General features: G+C 46.0%; 1 protein-coding gene across 1 annotated transcript in view; it reads left to right on the top strand.

Annotated features, from left to right (window-relative positions):
- plvapb (plasmalemma vesicle associated protein b) overlaps positions 1-25,645 on the top strand; it is a 29,117-nt gene extending 3,472 nt beyond the window's left edge. Inside the window, exons 2-6 of the mRNA XM_060846459.1 lie at positions 694-733; positions 2,388-3,079; positions 13,928-13,982; positions 18,205-18,301; positions 23,133-25,645. Of these exons, the coding sequence (XP_060702442.1) occupies positions 694-733; positions 2,388-3,079; positions 13,928-13,982; positions 18,205-18,301; positions 23,133-23,145 (897 nt within the window). The 3' untranslated portion in view covers positions 23,146-25,645. The remainder of the gene's footprint in view (positions 1-693; positions 734-2,387; positions 3,080-13,927; positions 13,983-18,204; positions 18,302-23,132) is intronic.
- The last annotated feature ends 1,555 nt before the right edge of the window (positions 25,646-27,200 follow it).

The following is a 27,200-nucleotide window of genomic DNA, read 5'->3' as shown; positions in this document are numbered from 1 at the left end:
TCCCCTTCCAGTAATGAGTTAAAAAATTCTCATTTTATCCAGGTCTAACAACTATGATATTTACACCATTCTGAGATCTCTCACGCCTCCAATTCCATCCTTTCTCATTTCCCCAATTTTAATTGACCCATTATCAGTGGATGTACTATCAGCTGCCTGAGCCCAGACTTCCCTAAACCTCTCTTTGTCTCTTTCACACACCTTCTCTCTCTGTCTCTGACTCGCTCCACTCTCCCGCCCTCAAGCTGCTCCTTAAAGTCTACTTTTTTTGACCAGGTTTTTGGTCACCATTACATGGTGACCTCTCACACTTTGTCTAATAACACACCTGTGGAGGCCCTTGGGATCTTTTGCCACAGCAAAGGCGCTAAGTGAATGCAAGCTGTTGTTGCACTCGGTGATCCCAGGATCTCCCTCCCTCTCCTCCTCAGCCTCTCATTTCCTTCTGAATCCAAGGTCACACCAAGTCCAACTTTGGCATCTTCCAACCACAGCCTCCATAACTGAGCAAGAGTCACTCAGCCCGAAACATCAACTCAGATTTCTCTCTACAGATGCTGCCAGACCTGATGAGCTTTTCCAGCAATTTCTATTTTTGCTCCTGATTTACAGCATACACAGTTGTTTTGGTTTTTATTTAGGAACAATGCACAGTGTTGAGCGACAATAACTCTGGTCTCTTTGCACCAACAGAACACCACCAAACCACAGCCGCGAGGACCACCCCCCTACGGTAAGTCTGCACAAGAATGTCTGGTTCAGTCCATCCGTCTGGGAGCTAGGCTGCTCAGGGGAAATATCAGGAAGCATTATTTCATACAAAGATGCATCTGGAACTAAACCTCCCGCTACCCCAACTGAGAAGCTGCTGATCCCTTGGGTATGGAGGGACTGTCTCACAAGGAGAGTCGGGCTTGTACTCATTGAAGTTTAGAGAAAGAGTGACAACCTTATTGAAACCATATACAACACTAGAGGACTAGACAGGGGTCTTGTGGAGAGGTTGTTGCCTTTCTAATGGAGTCTAGAACCAGAGGACGTAATCTCAGAATAAGGGGCCATTCATTTAAGACTGAGATGAGGAGGAATGTCTTCTTTGAGGGCAGTGAATGTGTGAAATTCTTTTCCACGGAGGGTCTTGAGGCCAGGTCATTAAGTATACTCAAGGCTGAGACAAATCGATTTATAATCGGTAAGGCAATCAAAGAACATAAAGAAAAGACAGGAAAGTGGAGGATAATCAGATCAGTCATGATCTCATTGAATGGTGGAATGGATTCAATGAGCCAAATGGCCCCTTATTTTCATTCTTGCTTCTTATGGACTGAGGACATTTAGAATTTCAAAGCTGAAATTGATAGATTTTTATTGGATTAGGGGTTTACAGGTTACAGACCAAGGCTGGTACAAAGGACCAAAGTCAACCAAGGTCTAATTGAGTGGTGGAACAGTCTCAAGAGGCTAAACTGACACATTCTGATCCTTTACTAGTTGAGGGCATAGTTCTGTTACACACTTCATGTAACAGCCTTAAATTGATGCACAAAAGATGAAAAGGCGATGTGGGGAAAACATTTTTCCTGCAGTAAGTGGTTAGGGTCTGGAAGGTTTCGCCTGACAGTCTGGTGGAGATAGGTTCAGTTGAACTGTTCAAAAGGGAATCAGAGGGCTGTCAAAGATTCAAAGAGCTGTACAGCACGGAAACAGACCCTTCGGTCCAACTTATCCGTGCTGACCAGATATCCTAAATTAATCTAGTCCCATTTGTCAGCATTTGTCCCGTTCCCCTCCCAACTCTTCCTATTCATATACTCACCTAGGTCCCTTTTAAATCTTTCCTGTCTCACCTTAAACCTATGCCCTCTAGTTTTGGACTCCCCTATCTAGGGGGAAAGACTTTGTCTAGTCGCCCTATCCATGCCCCTTCCTGATTTTATAAACATCTATAAGGTCACCCCTCAGCCTCTGACAGTCTAGGGAAAACAGCCCCAGCCTCTTCAGCCCCTCCCTATGGCTCAAACCCTCTAAACAGGCAACATGGAAAGGGAATAATGTGCAGGCTCATGGGGAGAAGATGGGAGAATGCCATTGAGTGAGATGTTGATCAGGAGACTAGGCACAGACATGATGGACCAAATGGCCTCCGTTTGTACTGTAACAATTTTGTGATTGTGTGATTCTTTTGTCCTCACCATCCACATGTGGCAAATTCAATCCCATTCTCACTTTGCATTGCAATTAACAACACAGCCAACCCAACTGTACATAATGTGCATTGATGTAGGACATGGTATCGCCCAGGCAATATGTATTGAAGCAGTTACATTTGAGATAGTTTTGAACCAAGTAGAAAATGTTAACTATCTTCATATCTTTTATAACCGCAGACAACAACCCGCAAACAGCGTTTGAAAAGTTTAGGTTCTGCACAATGCTGCAACAAAACTATTCGACTGCCCAAATGCAGATTGTGACGTTGAAAGCTGACAATGAGCTCCAACAGGCCAAACACATCTTGGAAGTCACAAAACTGAACAGTCAGAAGGCAGAACTGCTCAGGCAGCTGGCAAATCAGAGAGGGAACTGCACATCCATGAGCAAGGACTTTAAGAAGATGATGGATGAAACCAGTGCAGTTTATGAAGCAGGATTCAGGGAGGTTGTGGCGAAGGTAGGAGGGCGCTATGACCCGAACCTGAGCAGACACCTGGAACAAATGAGAGCAAACTGCACAGCGCTGACTTCCAACTTTCGGACACAGCTCCAGCAGAGGATCGATGGTTTTGTTGCAACCTTCAAACACATCTGGCAGAGTAACAATGAACAATCCTCAAGGATAAGCAATCTGGAAAAGGTGAATGAAGAATGTCAGCGAGAAGCAGCAGTCCAGCTCCAACAGTTCAAGAGAAAAGAGTCTCAGTTGCAGACCGAGAAGGAGAGTTATCTTGAAGAGAAGGTGCAGCTCCTGCAGGAACGGAATCTGCTGAGATCTCAGCTGGCAGCCAAAAACCACCAATCCAATTTCTTCCTCAACCCGGGATCCAGCAACACCAGATCCACTTCCTGCCAAAGTGAATATGTGAGTTTGCAAGGCCATGGGGGGGGGGAGGTGGGAGACATTGATCAAACTGATGGCTTGGCTCATTCATTTCAGGGTGGGTGAGAAACCCAATCAGATTACAGGAGCCTCCAGGGTCATAAACCAGAACCAAGGGCTTCAACCAATTGGCAAAGAGACCCAGGGAACATGAGAAGAGATTGGTTCAAGCAGCAGGTTGTTAAAGTCTGGAAGGCGGTAAAGTTGTGAAATCAAGTTCCATGAGCCGGGACTTACGGATGTAATTGCATTCAGCTCCTGTCTTCCTGATTTATAACCTGAAACAGACCTTTCGGTCCAACCAGTCCACACTGACCATGTTCCCAAACTAAACTAGCTCCACCTGCCTGGACTTGACCCATAACCCTCCAAACCTTTCCGAACCATGAATTTATCCGGGAATGGAGGGTTTGAGTTCAACAAATAGATTGGAAAGGCTGGGGCTTTTTTTCACTGCAGTGTAGGAAGTTGAGGGGTGACCTTGTAGAGGTTTATAAATTCTTGAAGGGCATGGACAAGGTGAATGACAAGGGTCTTTTCACTAGAGTGGGGGAGTTCGAAACTAGGGGACATTTTTTTTAAGGTGAGAGGAAAAAAGATGTTGAAAGGGCATGAGGAGCAGCATTTTTTACACAGAGTAGTTCACAGGGAGTGGACTACCAGAGAAAGTGGTGGAAACATGTACAATTATAACATGATTTAATTGTGATAAACTCTGGTTGAGCTTTTGATTTTGTTCAGTTACACCATGCCACCAGGTGTCTAACCTGCTAAAGGTGTGATTATAAAGTATAGGGGAAAGGACTGCACAGCTCTTTCTACGAATTACCTCATGCTGTCACAGGGCCGGGGGAGTGGGGGAGGGGTTTGGTAGTGGGGGTGGTGGTGACGGGAACTGTAGCAAATCTTTTAAAATCCTGTCTTTCATGGGTAGGATAAATAGACAAAGTCTTTTCCCTGGGGTGGGGGAGTCCAGAACCAGAGGGCATAGATTTAAGGTGAGAGCGGAAAGATATAAAAGAGACCTAAAGGGCAACTTTTTCACAAGGGTTTCCTTGCTGTACATCTCTATGACTCTATGTGTGCGGCTGGGTTGCTGGCAAAGCCATTGCTTGTGGGCCATTCTTTACTAGATAAAAGGGTGACATTTTCCACACAGAGCGGGGTGAGAGCCTGGAACATGCTGCCAGAGGAGTTGGTGAAAGCAAACATAATAGCAACATTGAAGAAACACTTGGGCGAATACAGGAATAGGAAGGGAATAGAGGGATACGGATCCTGTAAGTGAAGACAGTTTTAATATGGAAGGGCAAAATGCATCAGCACAGGCTTGGAAGGCCGAAGGGCCTGTTCCTGTGTTGTAAAGTTCTTTGTTCTTTGACACAGAGACTTTAGGCTTTACTGCTGATGGGTTAGGAATGGTTCAGCCTGGAATCTGACCCCTAACTGTGCAATACCCCTCCAAGATGAAATGCTCTTCTGACCCATAGACTCAGAGAATGATGGATTTAGCAGTGAAGACCCAACAGTCGAATCGTCAGTTGATGATCACTATCAAGATTCAGTTTCATAGAAACAGACACTGGAGCAGAGTGTGAAAAATGGGAAACACTCTGATAAAGACAAAAAAAGAACTTCCATTTACAGAACAACTTTCCCAATTGCAGCATATCACAAAGTGTTTTAAAGACAGTAACACACTTTTTGAACAAAATAATAATAGTGCCCACACAACCTGGAAGTGTTAAATGAGGACAGTGTAGAGGGAGCTTTATTCTCTATCTAACCCCATGCTGTCCCTGTCCTGCGAGGGTTTGATGGGGACAGTGTAGAGGGAGCTTTACACTGTATCTAACCCTGTGCTATCCTTGTCCTGGGAGGGTTTGATGGGGACAGTGGAAAAGGAGCTTTACTCTGTATCTAACCCTGTTCTGTCCCTGGGAAGGTTTGACGGGGACAGTGTAGGGGGAGATTTAGTAAAATTACAACACCATATACAGTAATTTGTAACATTGAGGAACCTGGGGACACTTCATTATTGGTGTCCAAAATCTGTGTGACAGAGGCAGGATAAAGGGACCAGCTTTAAGGAGAGAGAGGTAGAGACAAAGGAGTCATTTTGGGAATGAATTCCAGGCTTTGGGCTCAGAGAGGGATCAATAGGAATCACGGGATGCACAAGGAATCAGAAATGGTGGAGGGCAGAAATCTCACACACTGGATGAGTTCACAGAGATAGAGTGGGTTGTAAGGGCTGGAGGAGGTGACAGAGATAGAGAGGGGTGTAGGGACTGGAGGAAGTGACAGAGATAGAGAGGGGTGTAGGGGCTGGAGGGGGTGACAGAGATAGGCAGGGGGTAGTGATTGTAACATGATCAGCCCGGTTGACCTCCATCAGCCCCTACAGCTCTCTGTATCTGCCATGAAAATAATCAAAGACTATCGACCAATCACATTTTAAGGAAGAGAGTTCTAAAGACTCTGACAAGTAAAAATAATCTGATCTCTGTTTGAAGAAGGCGAACCCCTCATTTTGAAACAGTGAGCCCTCGTTCTGGATCCTCCCTGAGAAGGAAACGTCCTCTTCACATCCTTCAGGATCTGACACATTTCAATCAAGTCACTTCTCCATCTTGTAACCTCCCAGGATACGTCCCAGCCTGACCACCCCCTCCCCCAACCCCAGCCTGACCACCCCCTCCCCCAACCACAGCCTGACCAACCCCTCCCCCAACCCCAGCCTGACCAACCCCTCCCCAAACCACAGCCGGCACAACCCCTCCCCAAGCCACAGCCTGACCAACCCATCCCCAAAATACAGCCTGACCAACCCCTCCCCCAACCACAGCCTGACCAACCACCTCCCCCAACCCCAGCCTGACCAACCCCTCCCCAAACCACAGCCTGACCAACCCCTCCCCAAACCACAGCCTGACCAACCCCTCCCCAAAATACAGCCTGACCAACCCCCTCCCCAGACCACAGCCTGACCAACCCCTCCCCAAACCACAGCCTGACCAACCCCTCCCCAAAATACAGCCTGACCAACCCCCTCCCCAGACCACAGCCTGACCAACCCCCTCCCCAGACCACAGCCTGACCAACCCCTCCCCAAACCATAGCCTGCCCAACCCCTCCCCAAACCACAGCCTGACCACCCCCTCCCCAAACCACAGCCTGACCAACCCCCTCCCCAAACCACAGCCTGACCAACCCCTCCCCAAACCACAGCCTGCCCAACCCCTCCCCAAACCACAGCCGGCACAACCCCTCCCCAAAACACAGCCAGCACAACCCCTCCCCAAAACATAGCCGGCACAACCCCTCCCCAAACCACAGCCGGCACAACCCCTCCCCAAACCACAGCCTGCACAACCCCTTCCCCAAACCACAGCCTGCCCACCCCTTCCCCAAACCACAGCCTGCACAACCCCTCCCCAAAACACAGCCTGACCAACCCCTCCCCAAACCACAGCCTGACCAACCCCTCCCCAAAACACAGCCTGCACAACCCCTCCCCAAACCACAGCCTGACCAACCCCTCCCCAAACCACAGCCTGACCAACCCCTCCCCAAAACACAGCCTGCACAACCCCTCCCCAAACCACAGCCTGACCAACCCCTCCCCAAACCACAGCCTGCACAACCCCTCCCCAAATCACAGCCTGACCAACCCCTCCCCAAACCACAGCCTGCACAACCTCTCCCCAAACCACAGCCTGACCAACCCCTCCCCAAACCACAGCCGGCACAACCCCTCCCCAAGCCACAGCCTGCACAACCCCTCCCCAAACCACAGCCTGACCAACCCCTCCCCAAACCACAGCCTACCCAACCCCTCCCCAAACCACAGCCTGCACAACCCCTCCCCAAACCACAGGCGGCACAACCCCTCCCCAAACCACAGCCTGCCCAACCCCTTCCCAAACCACAGCCTGACCAACCCCTCCCCAAACCATAGCCTGCCCAACCCCTCCCCAAACCACAGCCTGACCACCCCCTCCCCAAACCACAGCCTGACCAACCCCCTCCCCAAACCACAGCCTGACCAACCCCTCCCCAAACCACAGCCTGCCCAACCCCTCCCCAAACCACAGCCGGCACAACCCCTCCCCAAAACACAGCCAGCACAACCCCTCCCCAAAACATAGCCGGCACAACCCCTCCCCAAACCACAGCCGGCACAACCCCTCCCCAAACCACAGCCTGACCAACCCCTCCCCAAACCACAGCCTGCACAACCCCTTCCCCAAACCACAGCCTGCCCACCCCTTCCCCAAACCACAGCCTGCACAACCCCTCCCCAAAACACAGCCTGACCAACCTCTCCCCAAACCACAGCCTGACCAACCCCTCCCCAAAACACAGCCTGCACAACCCCTCCCCAAACCACAGCCTGACCAACCCCTCCCCAAACCACAGCCGGCACAACCCCTCCCCAAATCACAGCCTGACCAACCCCTCCCCAAACCACAGCCTGCACAACCCCTCCCCAAACCACAGTCAGCACAACCTCTCCCCAAACCACAGCCTGACCAACCCCTCCCCAAACCACAGCCGGCACAACCCCTCCCCAAGCCACAGCCTGCACAACCCCTCCCCAAACCACAGCCTGACCAACCCCTCCCCAAACCACAGCCTACCCAACCCCTCCCCAAACCACAGCCTGCACAACCCCTCCCCAAACCACAGGCGGCACAACCCCTCCCCAAACCACAGCCTGCCCAACCCCTTCCCAAACCACAGCCTGCCCAACCCCTTCCCAAACCACAGCCGGCACAACCCCTCCCCAAACCACAGCCTGCCCAACCCCTTCCCAAACCACAGCCTGCCCAACCCCTTCCCAAACCACAGCCGGCACAACCCCTCCCCAAAACACAGTCTGCACAACCCCTCCCCCCAAAACACAACCTGCCCAACCTCTCCCCAAACCACAGCCTGCCCAACCCTTCCCCAAAACACAGCGTGCCCAACCCTTCCCCAAACCACAGCATGCCCAACCCCCTCCCAAAACCACAGCCTGCACAACCCCTCCCCAAAACACAGCCTGCCCAACCCCTCCCCAAAACACAACCTGCCCAACCCTTCCCCAAACCACAGCCTACCCAACCCTTCCCCAAACCACAGCATGCCCAACCCCCTCCCAAAAACACAGCCTGCACAACCCCCTCCCCAAACCACAGCCTGCACAACCCCTCCCCCCAAACCACAGCCTGCACAACCCTTCCCCAAAACACAACCTACCCAACCCCTCTCCAAACCACAGCCTGCCCAACCCCTCCCCAAAACACAGCCTGCAGAACCCCTCCCCAAACAACAGCCTACCCAACCCCTCTCCAAACCACAGCCTGCCCAACCCCTCCCCAAAACACAGCCTGCACAACCCCTCCCCAAACCACAGCCTACCCAACCCCTCCCCAAACCACAGCCTGCCCAACCCTTACCCAAACCACAGCCTGCCCAAAATCCCCCCAAAACACAGCCTACCCAAACCTTCCCCAAACTACAGCCTACCCAACCGCTCCCCAAAACCACAGCCTACCCAACCCCTCCCCAAAACACAGCCTACCCAACCCTTCCCCAAACCACAGCCTACCCAACCCTTCCCCAAACCACAGCCTGACCAATCCTTCCCCAAACCACAGCCTGCTCAATCCTCCCCCCCAAAACACAACCTGGCCAACCTTTCTCCAAGGGACAGCTTGCCTATTCCAAACATTACTCTGGTAAACCAGGATGTTTGGCAACAACACTTCAACAAGACCTTACATGGAGTTTTGCATATACCTTTGGTCTCCTTATTTGAGGATAGATGTTCTGAGTGGGAAGAGAGTGCAACAAAGGACTCCTTTGGGATGGCAGGGATGGCAGAGATGGCAGCACTGCCACATAAAGAGAGGCTCTTCAGTTCCGAATATACTCCCCAGAGTTTCGAAGAATGGGGTGGGGGTGGACTTATACATTTAATGGTAAGGTCCTGGGGAGTGTTGCTGAACAAAGGACCTTGGAGTGCAGGTTCATAGCTCCTTGAAAGTGGAGTCGCAGGTAGATAGGATAGTGAAGAAGGTGTTTGGTATGCTTTCCTTTATTGGTCACAGTATTGGGTACAGGAGTTGGGAGGTTATGTTGCAGCTTTACAGGACATTGGTTAGGCACTGTTGGAATATTGCGTGCAATTCTGGTCTCCTTCCTATCGGAAAGATGTTGTGAAACGTGAAAGGGATCAGAAAATATTTACAAGGATGTTGCCAGGGTTGGAGGGTTTGAGCTATAGGGAAAGGCTGTATAGGCTGGAACTGCTTTCCCTGGAGCGTCAGAGGCTGAGGGTTGACCTTATAGAGTTTAAAAAATTATGCGGGACATGAATAGGATAAATAGACAAAGTCTCTTCCCTGGGGTGGGGGAGTCCAGAACTAGAGGGCATAGGTTTAGGGTGAGAGGGGAAAGATATAAAAGAGATCTAAGGGGCAACCTTTTCATGCAGAGGGTGGTACGTGTATGGAATGAGCTGCCAGAGGATGTGGTGGAGGCTGGTACAATTGCAACATTTAAAAGGCATTTAGATGGGTATATGAATAGGAAGGATTTGGAGGGATATGGGCCGGGTGCTGGCAGGTGGGACTAAATTAGGTTATAATATCTGGTCGGCACGGACGGGTTGGACTGAAGGGTCTGTTTCCGTGCTGTACATCTCTATGACTCTATGACTCTATGAAACCATATAGCATGGAGATGACGAGAAATGAGTGGGGAGCCTGTGGAATTCTCTGCCACAGAAAGCATTGGATGCAAAAACATTGGATGTTTACAACAAGGAGATACAGATAGTTCACTGATGCTCTGCTTCCTGTTGGCCAGCTAATCTGCTCCCTTCCCCCTCACCCACACCATCTGCTTCTATTTTCTACAATAACTTTTGCAGTCAGCCAACCTTCTATCGATTTATCCAGAGATTAGCGAGTGTGCCCCTCGTTTTGGATTGTGTCACAAGTGGAAGTTTCCTCCCCTCGTTGTGTCACTGTCTAACACATCAAAGCAGTTTTAACCATGACGATTAAAGAGGCTTCAGCTGGAGTGTAATTGCTTTGAGTAAACCAGGATCCTGGAGCATGGCGTGTGGCAGCTCCTTTTGTATAGAGAGGAAAAACCTGCAGGAAGATGCAAATCCCAATCACTTTGTGAGACACAACTTCCTTTCCAGAATGTCTTTTTGGCTCACAGTTTGATTACCTTGACTCCAACCAGAAGCTCCTCAATTGTTTCCTTCATAACATTTCCTTACAAATATTTCTTAATATGGTTTACAGGAGAAAAATAGTCCTTTATTTCAGTCTCCTTTGCTGCCTTGGGACATCCAAAAGCATTAAAAGACCCAACAACGCTTTTTTTTTAATGTCATTCATTGTTGTAATCTGGAACATTCCATCCCATTCCATGGGTGAATGCATGAGAAATATGCTAGCCGCACATCCCATGAAAGAACACAACTAGTTGTATCCAGCACGATCCCACATATCAACCAGATAATCTGCTTTTCATGATATTGGGTGAAGGATAGCTATTAGCCCATAAGACAGGGATAAATCCGCTGCTGTTGCCCACTGCCTTACACCAGCCTGACAGGGCAGGTGGGGTCTCAGATTAACGTCTTGTACAAAAGACTGTACCTGAGGGTGTGGCACTGTCTCAGTCCTGGGCACAGGGAGTGTCAGCTTACATTTTATGCTCGGGTCACAGGGATTTGAGTCAAGAGTGTGGTGCTAGAAACGCACAGCGGGTCAGACAGCATCTGAGGAGCAGGAGATTCTATGTTTTGGGCATAAGCTCTTCGTCGGTGAAGGGCTTTTGCCCAAAACATCGATTCTCCTGCTCCTCAGATGCTGCCTAACCTGCTGTGCGTTTCCAGACCACTCTCTTGACTCTGATCTCCAGCATCTGCAGCCCTCACTTTCTCCTCAGAGGGATTTAAACACAGACAACTGAGTTGCAGCTAATGCTGTGCTTCATCTAGAAGAGTTTGCATCAATATAGCACCTATAAGATGAGGCATTATAAAATAAGACATAACTTTGAGCCACCTGAGGAAATATCAAGGCAGGCGATTAAAAAGCTGAGTTTTTAAAGAGTGTCTTAATGGTGGGGAAAGAACTGGAAAGGGAGAGAATTCCTGTGTTTCATACTGAACCTATGACCCCTGAATTAACTCTGGGTGTCTGGTTAACAGCATCCTGTCATGGTATTATATATGCCACCATTTCCCCAGACAAGCTCTGTCTATATCTGGTGGCCATTCAGAAACTTCCATCCTTCCCCTTGGCCATGTCTGTCGAATTGACCTGAGACCTTCTCCCAGTTTTGAAGCTCAATATTTCCAGTTCTGTTCGGAGCAGAGAGAAAGACTCTGGTCCATTTCAGCATTTATGCTGTATGGAAGCCTTCCCCTACCCACCTTCAGCTCATTCTCTCAGCTTCTTATCCTCTCCCCTTATGTTTTTAATCCAGCTGCCCCTTAAATGTATTAACACTATTTGTTCTATTATAAAATCCCCACAGTGCAGATAAAGGCCATTCAGTTAATTGCATCAGGCTGGCCCTCTGAAGAATATTCTACCCTGACCACACCCCCATTTCACCTTGGTTAAGCTACCCAACATTCCCACCCAGTTATAATCTCTTCCAACCTCTTCTGTCAGGCAGAAGGTATATAAGCTTAACCACACGTACCAATAGATTCAGGAACAGCTTCTCCTCCTCTGTCGTTACATTTCCAAATGAACCTCTCAAATTTTAAATTTAATGTTGACCTCGCTCTCTGTGCACCTTCTCTGCAGCTGTAATATTGTATTCCTCAGTCTGTTCTATTACCCTAATGCACCTTATCTGGTATGATCTCCCTGTAGTGCTGTTCAATGTAACAAGGTACATGTGACAATAATAAATTAAGCCTTTGGGATGAAACCAGAGCACCCCACACACAGAGAGGTCATGCAAACTTGACACAGACGGTTACCCATGTCTAAGGTTGAACCCAGGTTCCTGTAGCTGTGAGGCAGCAGTGCAAACCACTACATCACCCTGCATCCTACTAACATTTGCAGGAGTTTAACAACTTCCAAAGTTCCCTCTAAGCTGTGTAGTCTCACAACCAGTCTGACATTCCGATGATTGGTGTGTTGATGACATCGATTCCTAGTTTCAGAGATAACTGCTGGTTCAGGACATCAAAGGTCCATACAGTGTGTGAAAGCAAATTATCAGGAGCACAGACCACACCTTTTACGAGGTCAGGCAGCATCTGGAATGATGAAGGGCTTTTGCCAGAAACATTGATTCTCCTGCTCCTCAGGTGATTTTCCAGCACCACACTCTCGACTCTAATCTCCAGCATTCTCAGTCCTCACTTTCGACACACCCTTTAGGAGTCCATTCCACATTCTCACCACTCCCTGGCTGAAAAGGTTATTACTGAAATTGTTTTTAGAAAATTTGCTGGAGAAATTCAGCAGGCCTCGCAGTATTTGTGGAGAGAGGTCAATGTTAACATTTCAAGTCAGTTCTGGGGAAGACCTGAAACGTGAGCTCTGCTTTCTCTCCTCAGGTGCTGCCAGACCTTTGAGTTTCTCCTGCATTTTGTTTCAGATTTCCAACATCTGCAGTTTCTTTGTTTTCTGATTATGCCGATGACACATTGGAAAAAGGTTGTATTCTATGTTGTCAGAGCTCATTTCAGTTCCCAATTCCCAATTAGAGTCAGAGTCATAGAGCTGTACAGCATGGAAACAGAATCTTCGGTCCGGCTTGTCCATTTGCCAGCATTTGGCCCAGAAATTAAAGAGGATATTACAGAGTCAGAGAATCACTTATGGCACAGGAGGACATTCAGCCCGTCAGTTTTTTTATTTTTCTCGCAGAGCAATCCAGCCAGCCCACCTCCTTGTTCAGTTCGGCAATTGTTTCCTTCCAATATCAATCTCATTTTTCCTTTTTGATTATGTTATTGTGAGACTGAGTATGAATGGAAAGGATGCTGGGAATTGGAAATGTACATTGCGAAGGGTGGGTGTTTGCTACAGTAATTGGGAAAGTGGGAACTTAGAGACAATTTTCACATAATATACATTCAATTCCTTTTTCTGATATTGTTATATTCAATGAGCAGGTCTCTGAGACTTTCCAGTAGCACCTCATTTGACAGCAGTCTCTGTTTTTAATTCAAAAATATACTTTATTCATAAATAATTAAAAAGTAAGTACAAGTATAAAACAGCTCTGTACAGACTTTGCAGAAAGTACAGTGGAATTTTGACATTTCTCAGAGTTTCAATCCAGTTGAACAAAAAAGGCATTTTCAAAATGTGAAGGGAAACTATTAACATTCCCATTCAGGCTGAGAGGGGATCTCAAAATATAATTCATTATAGCTTGGTGGAAAAGCATGCTGTCTTGTCCCTAACACTGGATTAAAAATGTGGTGCTGGAAAAGTGCAGCAGGTCAGGCAGCATCCAAGGAGCAGGAGAATCGACGTTTTGGGCATGAGCCCTTCTTCAGGAATGAGGAGAGTGTGCCAAGCAGGCTAAGATAAAAGGTAGGGAGGAGGGCCTTTTATCTTAGCCTGCTTGGCACACTCTCCCCATTCCTGAAGAAGGGCTCATGCCCAAAACGTCGATTCTCCTGCTCCTTGGATGCTGCCTGACCTGCTGCGCTTTTCCAGCAACACATTTTCAGCTCTGATCTCCAGTATCTGCAGTCCTCATTTTCTCCTAACACTGGATTCCCAGGTTCAATCCTTGCAGAGTTTGTAAAAACCAACTTGCTTTCTGCCCCAACAGGAGAGCGCCATCAGAGAATTCTGGCTGCTGCAGAAAGAAAAAATTGCTTTGGAAGGTAAGTGCGTGAACAATGAATATTCACTCGTTCTATAAATTCTCACATGTTTAAGTACATGTGGTTTGCAGCCTTATATTTACATGTTTGCTCATGAACCCACTGGTCCTTTCCTTGATGAATTAAACTTTTGGACTCTCCTCGCCTCGGGCATGTGTTCTGCTTACCTACTCTACCAAAAATATAAAAAAGTTTGAATGTCAGATTCCTCCTTCATCTTCCCTTCTCTAAAACAAAGGCAATGTCTCCAGTCTCTTGACACTATTGACCTCACACATCCTGGTATAATGCTGGTAAACTGTGCACTCTCTCGTAAGACCAGTTACTTTGCTGAAATCCAGAGTTTGACACAGGGAGCCATACCCAGTTTAAAAGCTGGGGCTGAAATGTTGTAAATTCCACTCAGCCAACCCCCTAGAATTTACACAATCAAATAAAACTAGATTGGAAATTGAGAACACTCCGGCCTCACAAAGTGTTACCAGGAACTGTCCTCTTGCACAGGGTCAGCACACAGCACTCCCTCAGTACCGCACTGACATGACAGCCTTGGGTTTTGTGCTCACGGTATGGTCAAAATTGAGGACTTTTTAAGTGAAAATAACATTCAACCTGGACAAGAGAAACCCAGGGGACTACAGACTGGTGAGCCTGCCATTGATGGTGGGCAAGTTGTTGGAGAGAATCCTGAGAGACAGAATATACATGTATTTGGAAAGGCAAGGACTGATTAGATTAAATTCCCTACAGTGTGGAAACAGGCCCTTCGGCCCAACTGGTCCACACCGACCCTTTGAAGAGTAACCCAACCAGACCCACTTCCCTCTGATGAATGCACCTAACACAATGGACAATTTAGCATGGCCAATTCACCTGACCTGCACAGGTTTGGACCATGGGAGGAAACCAGAGCACCCAGAGGAAACCCACACAGACACAGGGAGAATGTGCAATCTACATACAGCCAGTAGCCCAAGGCTGGAATTGAACCTGGGACCCTGGTGCTGTGAGGCAGCAGTGCTAACCACTGAGCCACTGTGAATGTAGGGATAGTCAACATGGCTTTGTGCATGGGAAATCATGTCTCATTAATTTGATTGAGTTTTTTGAAGAAGTAACAAAGAAGATTGATGAGGGTAGAGCGGTGGACGTGATCTATATGGATTTCAGTAAGGCATTTGACAAAGTTCCTCATGGGAGACTGGTTAGCAAGGTTAGATCACATGGAAGACAGGGAGAACTAGCCATTTAGAAACAGAACTGGCTCAAAGGTAGAAGACAGACGGTGGTGGTGGAGGGTTGTTTTTTCAGACTGGAGGTCTGTGACCAGTGGAGTGCCACAAGGATCAGTGCTGGGTTCACTACTTTTCTTCATTTGTATAAATGATTTGGATGTGAGCATAAGAGGTACAGTTAGTAAGTTTGCAGATGACACCAAAATTGGAGGAAAAGTGGACAGTGAAGAAAGTTACCTCAGAGAACCACAGGATCTTGATCAGATGGGCCAATGGGCTGAGAAATGGCAGATGGAGTTTAATTTAGATAAATGTGAATTGCTGCATTTTGGAAAAGCAAATCAGAGCGGGACCTATACACTGAGTGGTGAGGTCCGAGGTAGTGATGCTGAACGAAGAGACCTTGGAGTGCAGGTTCATAGCTCCTTGAAAGTAGAGTTGCAGGTAGATAGGATAGTGAAGATGGCGTTTGCTATACTTTTCTTTACCAGCCAGAGCATTGAAGAAAGTTACCTCAGAGAACCACAGGATCTTGATCAGATGGGCCAATGGGCTGAGAAGTGGCAGATGGAGTTTAATTTGGATAAAGAGAGTAGGGAGGTCATGTTGCAGCTCTATAGGACATTGACAGTCATCCATGCTGTGTATCTCTCTGACTCTATGACTCTAAATGTGAAATGATAAATTTGAGGACATCAAACAAGATAAAAGGGCGTACAATTGATGGGAAAATAGTGAAAACAAAAAATACTGGAGATCACAGTGGAGTGTGGCAGTATCAACGGTGAAAGAGCAAGTTGACAGTCCAGATTCCAGCATCTGCAGTAACTTGCTTCTACACTGATAAGAGAGCACTTGGGAGATGTCGAGAGATAGTGACGGACCTGGCAGTGAATGTGCACACATTCCAGAAGGGAGCAGGACAGACCATTAACGTGATTAGGGTGGATTTAAAATCCTTTCCTTTATTATCCAAGGAATTGAATATGTGAGCACAGGGAGCTAGAGATTCTGCTAGAACTGTATAAATCATCAGTTAGGTCATAGCTTGAGTACTGTGTGCCGTTCTGGTCGTGTAATTACAAAAAGGATTAATTGTATTGAAGAGGAGATGTACAAGGGTGTTGTCAGGGCTGAAATTATCCAGATATGAGAAAAGAGAGTGTGGTGCTGGAAAAGCATAGCAGGTCAGGCAGCACCGAGGAATAGGAGAGTCGATGTTTTGGGCATAAGCCCACTGCTGATGACGGGCTCCTTGGATGCTGCCTGACCTGCTGTGCTTTTCCAGCACCACACTCTCAACCCTGAGCTCCAACATCTGCCATCCTCATTTTCTCCAAGCTTTAAGAAAAGGTTGGGAGTTGCTCTCCTTGGAAGAGAGGTTGCTGAGGAGACATCTGACTCAGGTGTACACAACTGTGAGGGGCATAGATAGAATGGATGGGAAGGACCGAGTTACCTTAGCAGGGGTGGTCATTGGGGGGGTACACACTGCTGCCACTGTGTATTGGTAGTGGTGGGAGTGGAAGTTGAAGCTCCTAGGTCATACCAGTTAGGCAGACTGCTTCATCCAGGATGGTGTCCACTTGACCACCATCTACAAGGCACATGTCAGAAGTGGAATGGAATACTCCCCACTCACCTGGATGGCTCCAACAACGTTCAAGAAGCTTGACACCATCCAGGCCAATAACAACAAAAAAAAACTGCAGATGCTGGAAATCTGAAACAAAAACCGAAATTGCCAGAGAGACTCAGCAGGTCTGGCAGCATCTGTGGGGAGAAATCAGTGTTAACGTTTTGAGTCCAGTAAGTCTTCAACAGAACTCTTTCTCTGGTATATTGATTACATTATCAGTGCTGCCTGCCTCTCTTGTCTGGAATTGGAAAATTTTATCAATTGCATTTTTCATATTGCCCTGGATGTCTCAAAGTGCTGTGTGGCCAAAGAGATATAGGTCAGGTATCCATTATCTGTACATCCAAAAATGACAAATACCTAAAAACCAAATGTCTGTTAAGAAGCAGACAAGAACAGTCTGATAGCCACATTCAGTTTGGGTTCCTTTGGAATAAAACTTGCCTTTTGCCAAACAGATTCAAATAGACATAAAAGTGAAGATTTTTCCAAAGGGCCACACTCTCAGTGGCTACAGATCTAACCGTGGCCTTTAGGAAAATAAATTGGAGCCAAATTAATTGCAGTGGACCCAAAAACTGAAAATATCTTTGTCCGAAAACCCAGCCCTGAGGTTTTTGGATAAAGGATTCCCGAGCTGTCGTTGTGATATATCGTCACTGTTCTCAAGTAAGAAATACAGCAGTCAATTTGCATACAGCATGCTCCCATAAACAGTAATCAGCATCAGATTAAATGAGGTTGATTGAAGATTAAATATTGGCCAGAACACCAGCGATAACACCTCTGCTCCTGCTCCTCTTCAAACCAGTGACTAAAGATCATTTCCATTTGGCCTGTCACATTAGGCTTTGGTTTAACATTATATCTGTAAGACAGCACCAACCAACAGTGCAGCACTCCCTCTGTATGTATGGGAGCATAAGCCTTAACTGTTTTGTGCTATAAGTATGGGTCAATCCACAGGACCACCTGCTGCTCCCAGTCACCAGGGGGTTAATGGATTTGGGGTGGGATTTCCAATTCCTGGTGCCCAGTCCATCCCTGGGGTTCAGCCAATGACAAGACCCTGCTCAGCTGACAATTTTGTACTTTGTCACTTCAAGGACAGCAATTACGCCAAATGTCCCAAGGTGCTTCATAGCAGGAGAGTCACAATTGATGCTGATCCACGTGCTAGGACATGAGGAGTGATGATCCACAGCTCAGTCTAAAGGGTGGGTGCTAAGCAACAAACTGCAGCAAATGGAGAAAGTGTGAAAAATCAGGTTGCAGAGAGCTGACACGGATTCAGTGGGCTGAATGGCCTCCTTCTATGATGGTCTATTCTGTGCTTCCTTGCCACCAGATCATAAAATCAAACTGGAACAACAACTGGTAACACTGAAACAACAGCTGGAAGGCTGCTACAATCTTGCAGAACTGCAGAAGCGTTTGGGCTGCAGGTAGGAACCATCAATGGAGTGTTTCTCTTTACTCTTGGTGTTTTTCTTTACTCTTGGGGTTAGATTTACTTTTTAAATAATTGGAGAGACATTTTGCAAGTGTCTGTTCTGTTGTGTGAACTACTGCGTCCCAATTTTCCTCTTGTCTGGCCTTTCCTTTGCCACAGTTAATGTGATATTCCTGCTGTAGCCAATAAGTGGGGGGAGAAACAAGTGTTAGCATTTACATGGAGTGAATGGCAGACTAAAGGAAGGTTCACTCAGCTGATCTTGGGTATGGAGGTACTGACTTAGGAAGAGAAGTTAACCAGATTGGGCCTGTACTCATTGAAACTTAGAAGAATTGAAACAAGTAAGATTCTTAGGGGATTTGAGGGTCAATGTGGAAAGGTTGTTAGCCCTTGAAGGAGAGCCAAGGACCAGAGGGCATCATCCCTGAACAAGGGACACACATTTCAGACAGAGATAAGGAGGAATTTCTACTCTGAGAGAGAAGTGATTCTGTAGAATTTTTACTGCAGAGGGCTGTTGAGGCTGAGTTAATTAATACACTCATTCTGAGCTGGATAGATTTTTAATCAGGGCAATTATCACAATTCAAGCTGTTCCAGTCAGTAACCTGGGAGAGGGCTGTAACACATTCCCCCCTCACCACCAACACTTCCTATCAAATAACTCACCATAGCTTTGCTGGTATGATACACTGAGTTAGCTGCGGTTACCCTGGGCTGGAGTCCTCTCCTCTCACTGAATCTGAATGTTTCCTTCTTTCTACCCCATTGGCCTGACACTCTCTACGATGTCATTCCTTTCATAGAGTCATAGAGGTATGCAGCATGGAAACAAACCCTTCGGTCCAACTTGTCCATGCTAACTAGATATCCTAACCCAATCTAGTCCCACTTGCCAGCATTTGGCCCATATCCCTCTAAACCTTTCCTATTCATATATCCAACCAGAAGCTTTTTAAATGTTGTACTTATACCAGCCTCCACCACTTCCTCTGGCACTCATTCCATACACGTACCACCCTCTGCTTGAAAATATTGCCCCTTAGGTCCCTTTTAAATTTTTCCACTCTTACCCTAAACCTATGCCCTCTAGTTCTGGACTCCCCCATCCCAAGGGAAATGACCTTGTCTACTTACTCTGTCCATGCCCCTATAAGGTCATCCCTCTTGCCCTCTCTCCTCAGCCCCTCAAAGACTCTCCTCCAAGTAGCCATTTCTTTTGTGTTTCATCCCTGAAAGTGAGCACATACCAGCTATTCCTCCACAGAGGCATCGCAGTCCAGATTGATGTTCTTTACCTGGAACACATGTACACGTTACACACAGGGATAATGGGACACCAATTAGAAACAGGAACCCTGAATATGGACCTTAGAACCAGGAGCAGGAGGAGGCCATTTAGCCCCTTGAGCCTGCTCTGTCACTCAGTAGAATCAGGACTGATCTGGAAAAGGATAGACTGGATCTAAAAGTTGAAGTTCTAAATTGGAGAAAGGCCAATATTGACGGTATTACGCAAGAACTTTCAAAAGCTGATTGGATGCAGGTGTTTGCAGGTAAAGGGACGGCTAGAAAATGGGAAGCCTTCAGAAATAAGATAACGAGAATCCAGAGAAAGTATATTCCAGTTAGGGAGAAAGTATAGGTTGGTAGGTGTAGGGACTGATGGATGACTAAAGATATTGAAGGTTTGGTTAAGAAAAAGAAGGAAGCATATGTCAGGTATAGACAGGATAGATCAAGTGAATCCTGAGAAGAGTATAAAGGCAGTAGGAGATTACTTAAGAGTGAAATCTGGAGGGTAAAAAGGGGACATGAAATAGCTTTGGCAAATAGAATTAAGGAGAATTCAAAGGGTGTTTACAAATACATTAAGGACAAAAGGGTAAATGGGGAGAGAATAGGGCCCCTCAAAGATCAGCAAGGCGGCCTTTGTGTGGAGCCACAGAAAATGGGGGAGATACTAAACGAATGTCTTGAAACGCATAAAGGCGGATAAACCCCCAGGACCTGATCAGGTGTACCCGAGAACTCTGTGGGAACTAGGGAAGTGATTGCTGGGCCTGTTGCTGAGATATTTGTATCATCAATAGTCACGGGTGAAGTGCCGGAAGACTGGAGGTTGGCTAACGTGGTGCCACTGTTTAAGAAGGGCGGTAAAGACAAGCCAGGGAACTATAGACCAGTGAGCCTGACCTCGATGGTGGGCAAGTTGTTGGAGGGAATCCTAAGGGACAAGATGTACATCTATTTGGAAAGGCAAGGGCTGATTAGAGATAGTCAACATGGCTTTATACGTGGGAGATCATGTCTCACAAACTTGATTGAGTTTTTTGAAGAAGTAACAAAGAGGACTGAAGAGGGCAGAGTGGTAGATGTGATCTATATGGACTTCACTAAGGCGTTCGACAAGGTTCCCCATGGGAGACTGATTAGCAAGGTTAGATCTCATGGAATGCAGGGAGAACTAGCATTTGGATACAGAACTGGCTCAAAGATAGAAGAGAGAGAGTGGTGTTGGAGGGTTGTTTTTCAGACTGGAAGCCTATGACCAGTGGAGTGCCATAAGGATCGGTGCTGAGTCCACTACTTTTCATCATTTATATAAATGATTTGGATGTGGGCATTAGAGGTATAGTTAATAAGTTTGCAGATGACACCAAAATTGGAGGTGTAGTGGACAGTGAGGAAGGTTACCTCAGATTACAATGGAATCTTGATCAGATGGGCCAATGGGCTGAGAAGTGGTAGATGGAGTTTAATTCAGATAAATGTGAGGTGCTGCATTTTGGGAAAGCAAATCTTAGTAGGACTTATACACTTAATGGTAAGGTCCTCGGGAGTGTTGCTGAACAAAGAGACCTTGGAGTGCAGATTCATAGCTCCTTGAAAGTGGAGTTGCAGGTAGATAGGATAGTGAAGAAGTCATTTGGTATGCTTTGACAAAGGGTCAGTTACACTTGAAACATCAGCTCTTTTCTCTACTTACAGATGCTGCCAGACATGCTGAGATTTTCCAGAATTTTCTTTTTTCGTTTGGTATGCATTTCTTTATTGGTCAGAGTATTGAGTACAGGAGTTGGGAGGTCATGTTACGGCTGTACAGGACATTGGTTAGACCACTTTTCTAATATTGCGTGAAATTCTGGTCTCTTTCCTATCAGAAGGATGTTGTGAAACTTGAAAGGGTTCAGAAAAGACTTACAAGGAAGTTGCCAGGGTTGGAGGATTTAAGCTATAGGGAGAGGTTGAAAAGGCTGGGGCTGTTTTCCCTGGAGCATCAGAGGCTGAGGGGTGACCTTATAGAGGTTTATAAAATCATGAGGGGCATGGATAGGGTAAATAGACAAAATCTTTTTCCTCAGCTGGGGGAGTCCAGAACTAGAGGGCATATGTTTCGGGTGAGAGGGGAAAGATATAAAAAAAGACCTAAGAGGCAACCTTTTCCACGCAGAGGGTGGTACGTGTATGGAATAAGCTGCCAGACAAAGTGCAGCATTTAAAAGACATCTGGTTGGATATTTGAATAGGAAGGGTTTGGAGGGATATGGGCCGGGTGCTGGCAGGTGGGACTAGATTGGGTTGGGATATCTGGTCGGCATGGATGGGTTGAACTGAAGGGTCTGTTTCCATGCTGTACATCTCTATGACTGTATAACTCCAGGTTCCTGACCTCTCTCCAAAACCCTTCAACCTGTTAGTAATTAAACATCTATCTATCCCATCCTTAAATTTATCCAGTGTTCCAGCATCTACTGTACTCTGGGGGAGTGAATTCCACAGATTCACAACCCTTTGGCAGAAGTCATTTTTCCCTATCTCTGTTTTAAATCTGATATCCCTTCTCCCAAAACTCTGATCTCTTATTGCAAAAAAAAGAAAGATGCTAGAAATCAGACATTTCTGGCAAAGTTCTGGCAGCATCTGTGAAGATTAGTTTCCCTACAGTGTGGAAACAGTCCCTTCCACCCAACAAGTCCACACTGACCCTCCGAAGAGTAACACACCCAGACCCTTTTCCTCTGACTAATGCACCTATCGCTATGGGCAATTTGACATGGCAAATTCACCTAACCTGCACATCTTTACACGGTGGGAGGAAACCAGAGCACCTGGAGGAAACCCACACAGATGCAGGGAGAATGTGCAAACTCCACACAGACTGTCACCTGAGGCTGGAATTGAACTTGGTTCCCTGGCGCTGTGAGGTAGCAGTGCTGCCCTAGAGAAAGCAGAGTCAACGTTTCAAGTCCAGTGATCCTTCTTCAATCATTAGCTCTGTTTTCTCTGTTTTTGTCTCATCACCCAGTAATAGCCAAAGAAATATGGATGGATGTGAGGGTGGGGGATATGAATGGAGGAACTCTGTTTAATTTCAGGTCCAGAGTTGGGAGAGAAATCGGAAATGCAATGGGTTTGGATAATGAGGTGGAATGGGTGAATGGGATAAGTGAGTGATGTAGTGAGAAAAGAGCAGGATGGTATGCTGGGAATAGGTGTTATCATGAGAAAAGCAACCAGATTGGAAGTTGATTTAAGGCCCTGGGTGCCATAGGCCAGGCACTATTAATTTCTTATCCCTAATTACCAACAGCCCAAAACCAGAGTCCTGCTCAGACCCAGACAAGTTCCCATTCCCCGAGAACTTGAGTGAGCTGAGTGTAAATGGATAGGATTGAGTGGAAATTTCTGATGGAGCGTGTGAAACCACTTACTAACATAAGGATATAACCCAGGGTGAGCATTGGAATTGACCAAGCCTTCAAATGATCTGAAACAGGCAAAAATAAATGAAAGATAAAAATGTTTCTGTTTTACAGAATGACGGGGTAGATGGAATGAAGACAGATGGAGTGGATGGAGAACGTTGGAACCTTGGACAGTTAGGGAACACCATCCCATAACCCTACAGCTACATTCAATGGAAACCTGACATGCTCATCTACCTCATTGGTAGACAAAGTTAATTCAGACCCCTTGTGTAGACAACAGTCCCCATTTTCACAAACAATGTCACTTTTGAGTCAAGATTAGAGTGGGGCTGGAAAAGCACAGCAGGTCAGGCAGCATCTGAGGAGCAGGAAAATCAATGTTTCAGGCAAAAGCCCTTCAGCAGGAAGCTCTTCCTGCTCCTCGGATGCTGCCTGACCTGCTGTGCTTTTCCAGCAACACTCTAATCTTGATTCTGATCTCCAGCTTTTCAGTACCCACTTCTGCTGAATGTAACTATTGAGTGGAGTGAGTAGAAGGAAAGGGTCCAGGAATGATTGCTTTGAGTAGACTGTTTTTGAATCTTGAACATTTTACCCCAAAGAGTGATTGAAACAGAAATCATTGCATCATTTGAGTAAAAATTATTTTATGTAAAAGCAATTACCAAACCATGGAGATTAGGGGATTAGTTAGGGATTAATAGACGGTTATGGAGACAGACCTGTGGGATTAGTTAGGGATTAATAGATGGTTATGGAGAGAGACCCATGGGATTAGTTAGGGATTAATAGATGATTATGGAGAGAGACCTGTGGGATTAGTTAGGGATTAATAGTTGGTTATGGAAAGAGACCCGTGGGATTAGTTAGGGATTGATACAGGACAATGGGAACACACTGGACAGTGGCATTAGTTTAGGGAATAGTATGGGATTATGGGGAGAGCCTCAGGCAATGGGATTAGTTATGAGATTGATACAGGACAATGGGGAGAGATCAGAGCTTTGGGGAAACAGAGCAGGGTATTGGGATTTATTTGTGATTGATACAGGGCTAAGGGTAGAGCATGGGTCACCAGGATCAGTTTGGGATTGATAAAGGGTAGTGGCGAGATAGAGTAGGGCAGTGTAATTTGTTGGAGTATTGACACAGGGCTGTGGGCAGATTATGGAGCAGTGGGATCAGTTTAGGGATTCATACAGGGTAATGAGGAGAGAGCAGGACAGTGGAATTAGTTTAGGAATTGATCTAATATGTGTCCAGCAAAACTACAATAAATTTAAAATATTGTGCAGTGCTTGAAAAATGACAGGTTCCCGGGAACTCCCCTGTGTTAATGATTCAGCTTATTTCCTGTCCTCATTACAGCTTTCCTGATTCACTGTCAGGTATTGGAAGTTTAATTTAGGATTTGCCCACCAGTGAGACCACACAGATATAACCTTCTCTTCCAAGCCTTGCAGTCATGAAATCCAATAGATAGGAAATCTAAACAGAGTAGTTTTGTTTGGGTAATATTAGATTGGCAGAGTTTAGTGCTACCTCAGACCCTGGGGTTATAGCTATGTAGGACATGCCTGGTATAGATGGATTGTTTCACATAAGGCTTCAATGCAGAAGCAGAATTTGGTCAAGGCTGGTCTGAGTAATGATCAGTATAACTGGATTCGTGTGTGTGTGTGTGTGTGGTGTTAGTGACTGTGTATGTGTGGGGCAGTGTGATTGTGTGTGTGTCAGTGTGATTGTGGGTGTGAGTGTGACTGTACATCAATATAATTGTTTTCATTATATATTCCTCCATGTATTTGGCTAATTCCCTAATCACTTGTGGCTGAGTGTAAAGTGTGAATGTGTAAATTTAGGCTCACACCCACTTGTTGTTAAAATTTGTTCCCTAAAAGAAATAAATGAATGGAGTGCTGTGTCTGGTGTTAATGAATGTTTATAAAGCAATGGATGTTAATTCATCATTATTAACCAAACATTCAATGTTATCTCTGAGATAGTAACTAAAGGTTTTAACCAATAAACATGAACTAATGTTAGCAACCAATATACATAAACCAGTGAATGTTTAATCATTGTGTTATTTTCTGAACTAATAAGTGTTAACTAATGGATGTAACTCCATTTTCCTCTGCCTCTCCCCAAAATTACTGGTTGAATTTTGACCTTGTAACCCACAGGTTATGAATTCAATGACTGAAACACTGGTTGTTAGAGTTATAGTTAGTAGAGTTATATTCTGTACCTGTTCTTGATTTAATAGCTATTTACTAAGTACATTTATTTGTGAGTTTTTTTGAAGATTGTAATTATTAGATTTGCTTGGTATTATAGTGTCTGCAGTATGTACACCTCTATTGTATTTCTCAGCCCCTCTCTCCATATACCATATTAACCACTACACGTCTGATCTCACTGTCATCCTCCTGTGTTCCGGCTCTGGATCAGTTTAACCTGTTCTCTGCCTGAGGGCTGCATTTGTAAGATCAAAATAGAGGCCAGGAAGATGGAGAAATTTTATGAAACTAACTTGGGGCTTTGAAAATTTTGGAATTTCTTGTTATCAGCTTTTATGTTGTTCACTTAAAACAAATAAAAAGATTTAACTCAATAAATGAGTGTGTTAAATGCTGCACTGGCTGCTATGTACCACATCATTGCACTTGAACAGAGACTATGCATGTACGTGTACACATACTAACATGTACAGAACACAGTTACACACATCAACATATTCACACCAGAGTGAATCAGAGCCTCCTTCACAATACAAGCCCACTGAGGATAAAGCTCATGGTTCTATCTGAACCTGCAAATGTTATGGAGAGATGAGGTACTCTAGAGATTGAGCAGTGATTAGGTGATGCCAAGGAAGATTGGGAGAGTGGGATGTCATTCACTCTGTCCAGTCTGTTCCACCGTTCATTCAGATCATGGCTAATCAATATCTCCTCCTCATTCACCCAGCATTCCTACATAAACTTGAATTTGAAAGGTCTGAGTTATAACGAAAGGCTGGATAGGCTGGGAATTCTTTTACTGGAGCGTAGGAGGTTGATAGGCGATCTGATAGAATTTATAAAGTAGTGAGAGATATAGATAGAGTTAATGGTAGTTGTCTTTTCACTGGGGTGGGGAATTTCAAGACTAGGGGACACACTTCTAAGTTGAGAGGAGAGAGATTTTAAAAAAATGAGGCAAATTGTTTACACAGATGGTGGTTTGAGTGTGGAATGAACTTCCTGAGGAAGTGGTGGATGCGGGTACAATTACAACATTTAAAAGACTTTGGATGGATACATGAATAGGAAAGATTCAGAGGGATATGGGCCTGGAACAGGCAGGTGGGACTGGTTTAGTGTGGGATTATGTTCAGGCATGGACTGGTTGGACCGAAGGGTCTGTTTCTGTGCTGTATGACTCTCTAATTCTGACCTTCCACCTTATTACTGATGATCAAGAGAAGACTGATGGGTCAATATTTGGATGGCTTGGACTGGTCCTGCATTTTGTGTACAGGACTTACCTGGACAATTTTTCATATTGTTGGGTAAATGTCTGTGTTGTATCTGTACTGGAAGAGTTTGACTGGGGGAGCAGCAGGTTTTGGAGTGCAAGTCTTCAGTACTACTACCGGAATGTTGTCAGGACCCACAACCTTTGCAGGATCCAGTGTCTCTAACCGTTTCTTGATATCACATGGATTGCTGATTTCTGTGATACTGGGACCACTGGAACAGTAAAAAGTGAGGTCTGCAGATGCTGGAGATCAGAGCTGAAAATGTGTTGCTGGTTAAAGCACAGCAGGTCAGGCAGCATCCAAGGAACAGGAAATTTGATGTTTCAGGCATAACCCCTTCTTCAGGAAAGGGCTTATGCCCGAAACGTCAAATTTCCTGTTCCATGGATGCTGCCTGACCTGCTGTGCTTTAACCAGCAACACGTTTTCAGCTCTGACCACTGGAACAGGCCAAGATAGATCATCCACTCAGCACCTCTAGCTGAAGATTGCTGGGAAAACTTCAGCCTAATCTTTTATACTGATGTGCTCGGCTCCTCCATCATTGAGGATGGGGAGATTTGTGGAACCTCCAACTCCAGTGAGTTGTTTAATTGCCAACCACCATTCACACCAGGATGTGGCAGGACTGCAGAGCTTAGATCTGATCT

Source organism: Hemiscyllium ocellatum, chromosome 28, assembly GCF_020745735.1.
Source record: "Hemiscyllium ocellatum isolate sHemOce1 chromosome 28, sHemOce1.pat.X.cur, whole genome shotgun sequence".
Taxonomy (NCBI): Eukaryota; Metazoa; Chordata; class Chondrichthyes; order Orectolobiformes; family Hemiscylliidae; genus Hemiscyllium; species Hemiscyllium ocellatum.
The sequence above is the reverse complement of the archived record's forward strand: the minus strand, read 5'-3'. Positions and strand labels throughout refer to the sequence as shown.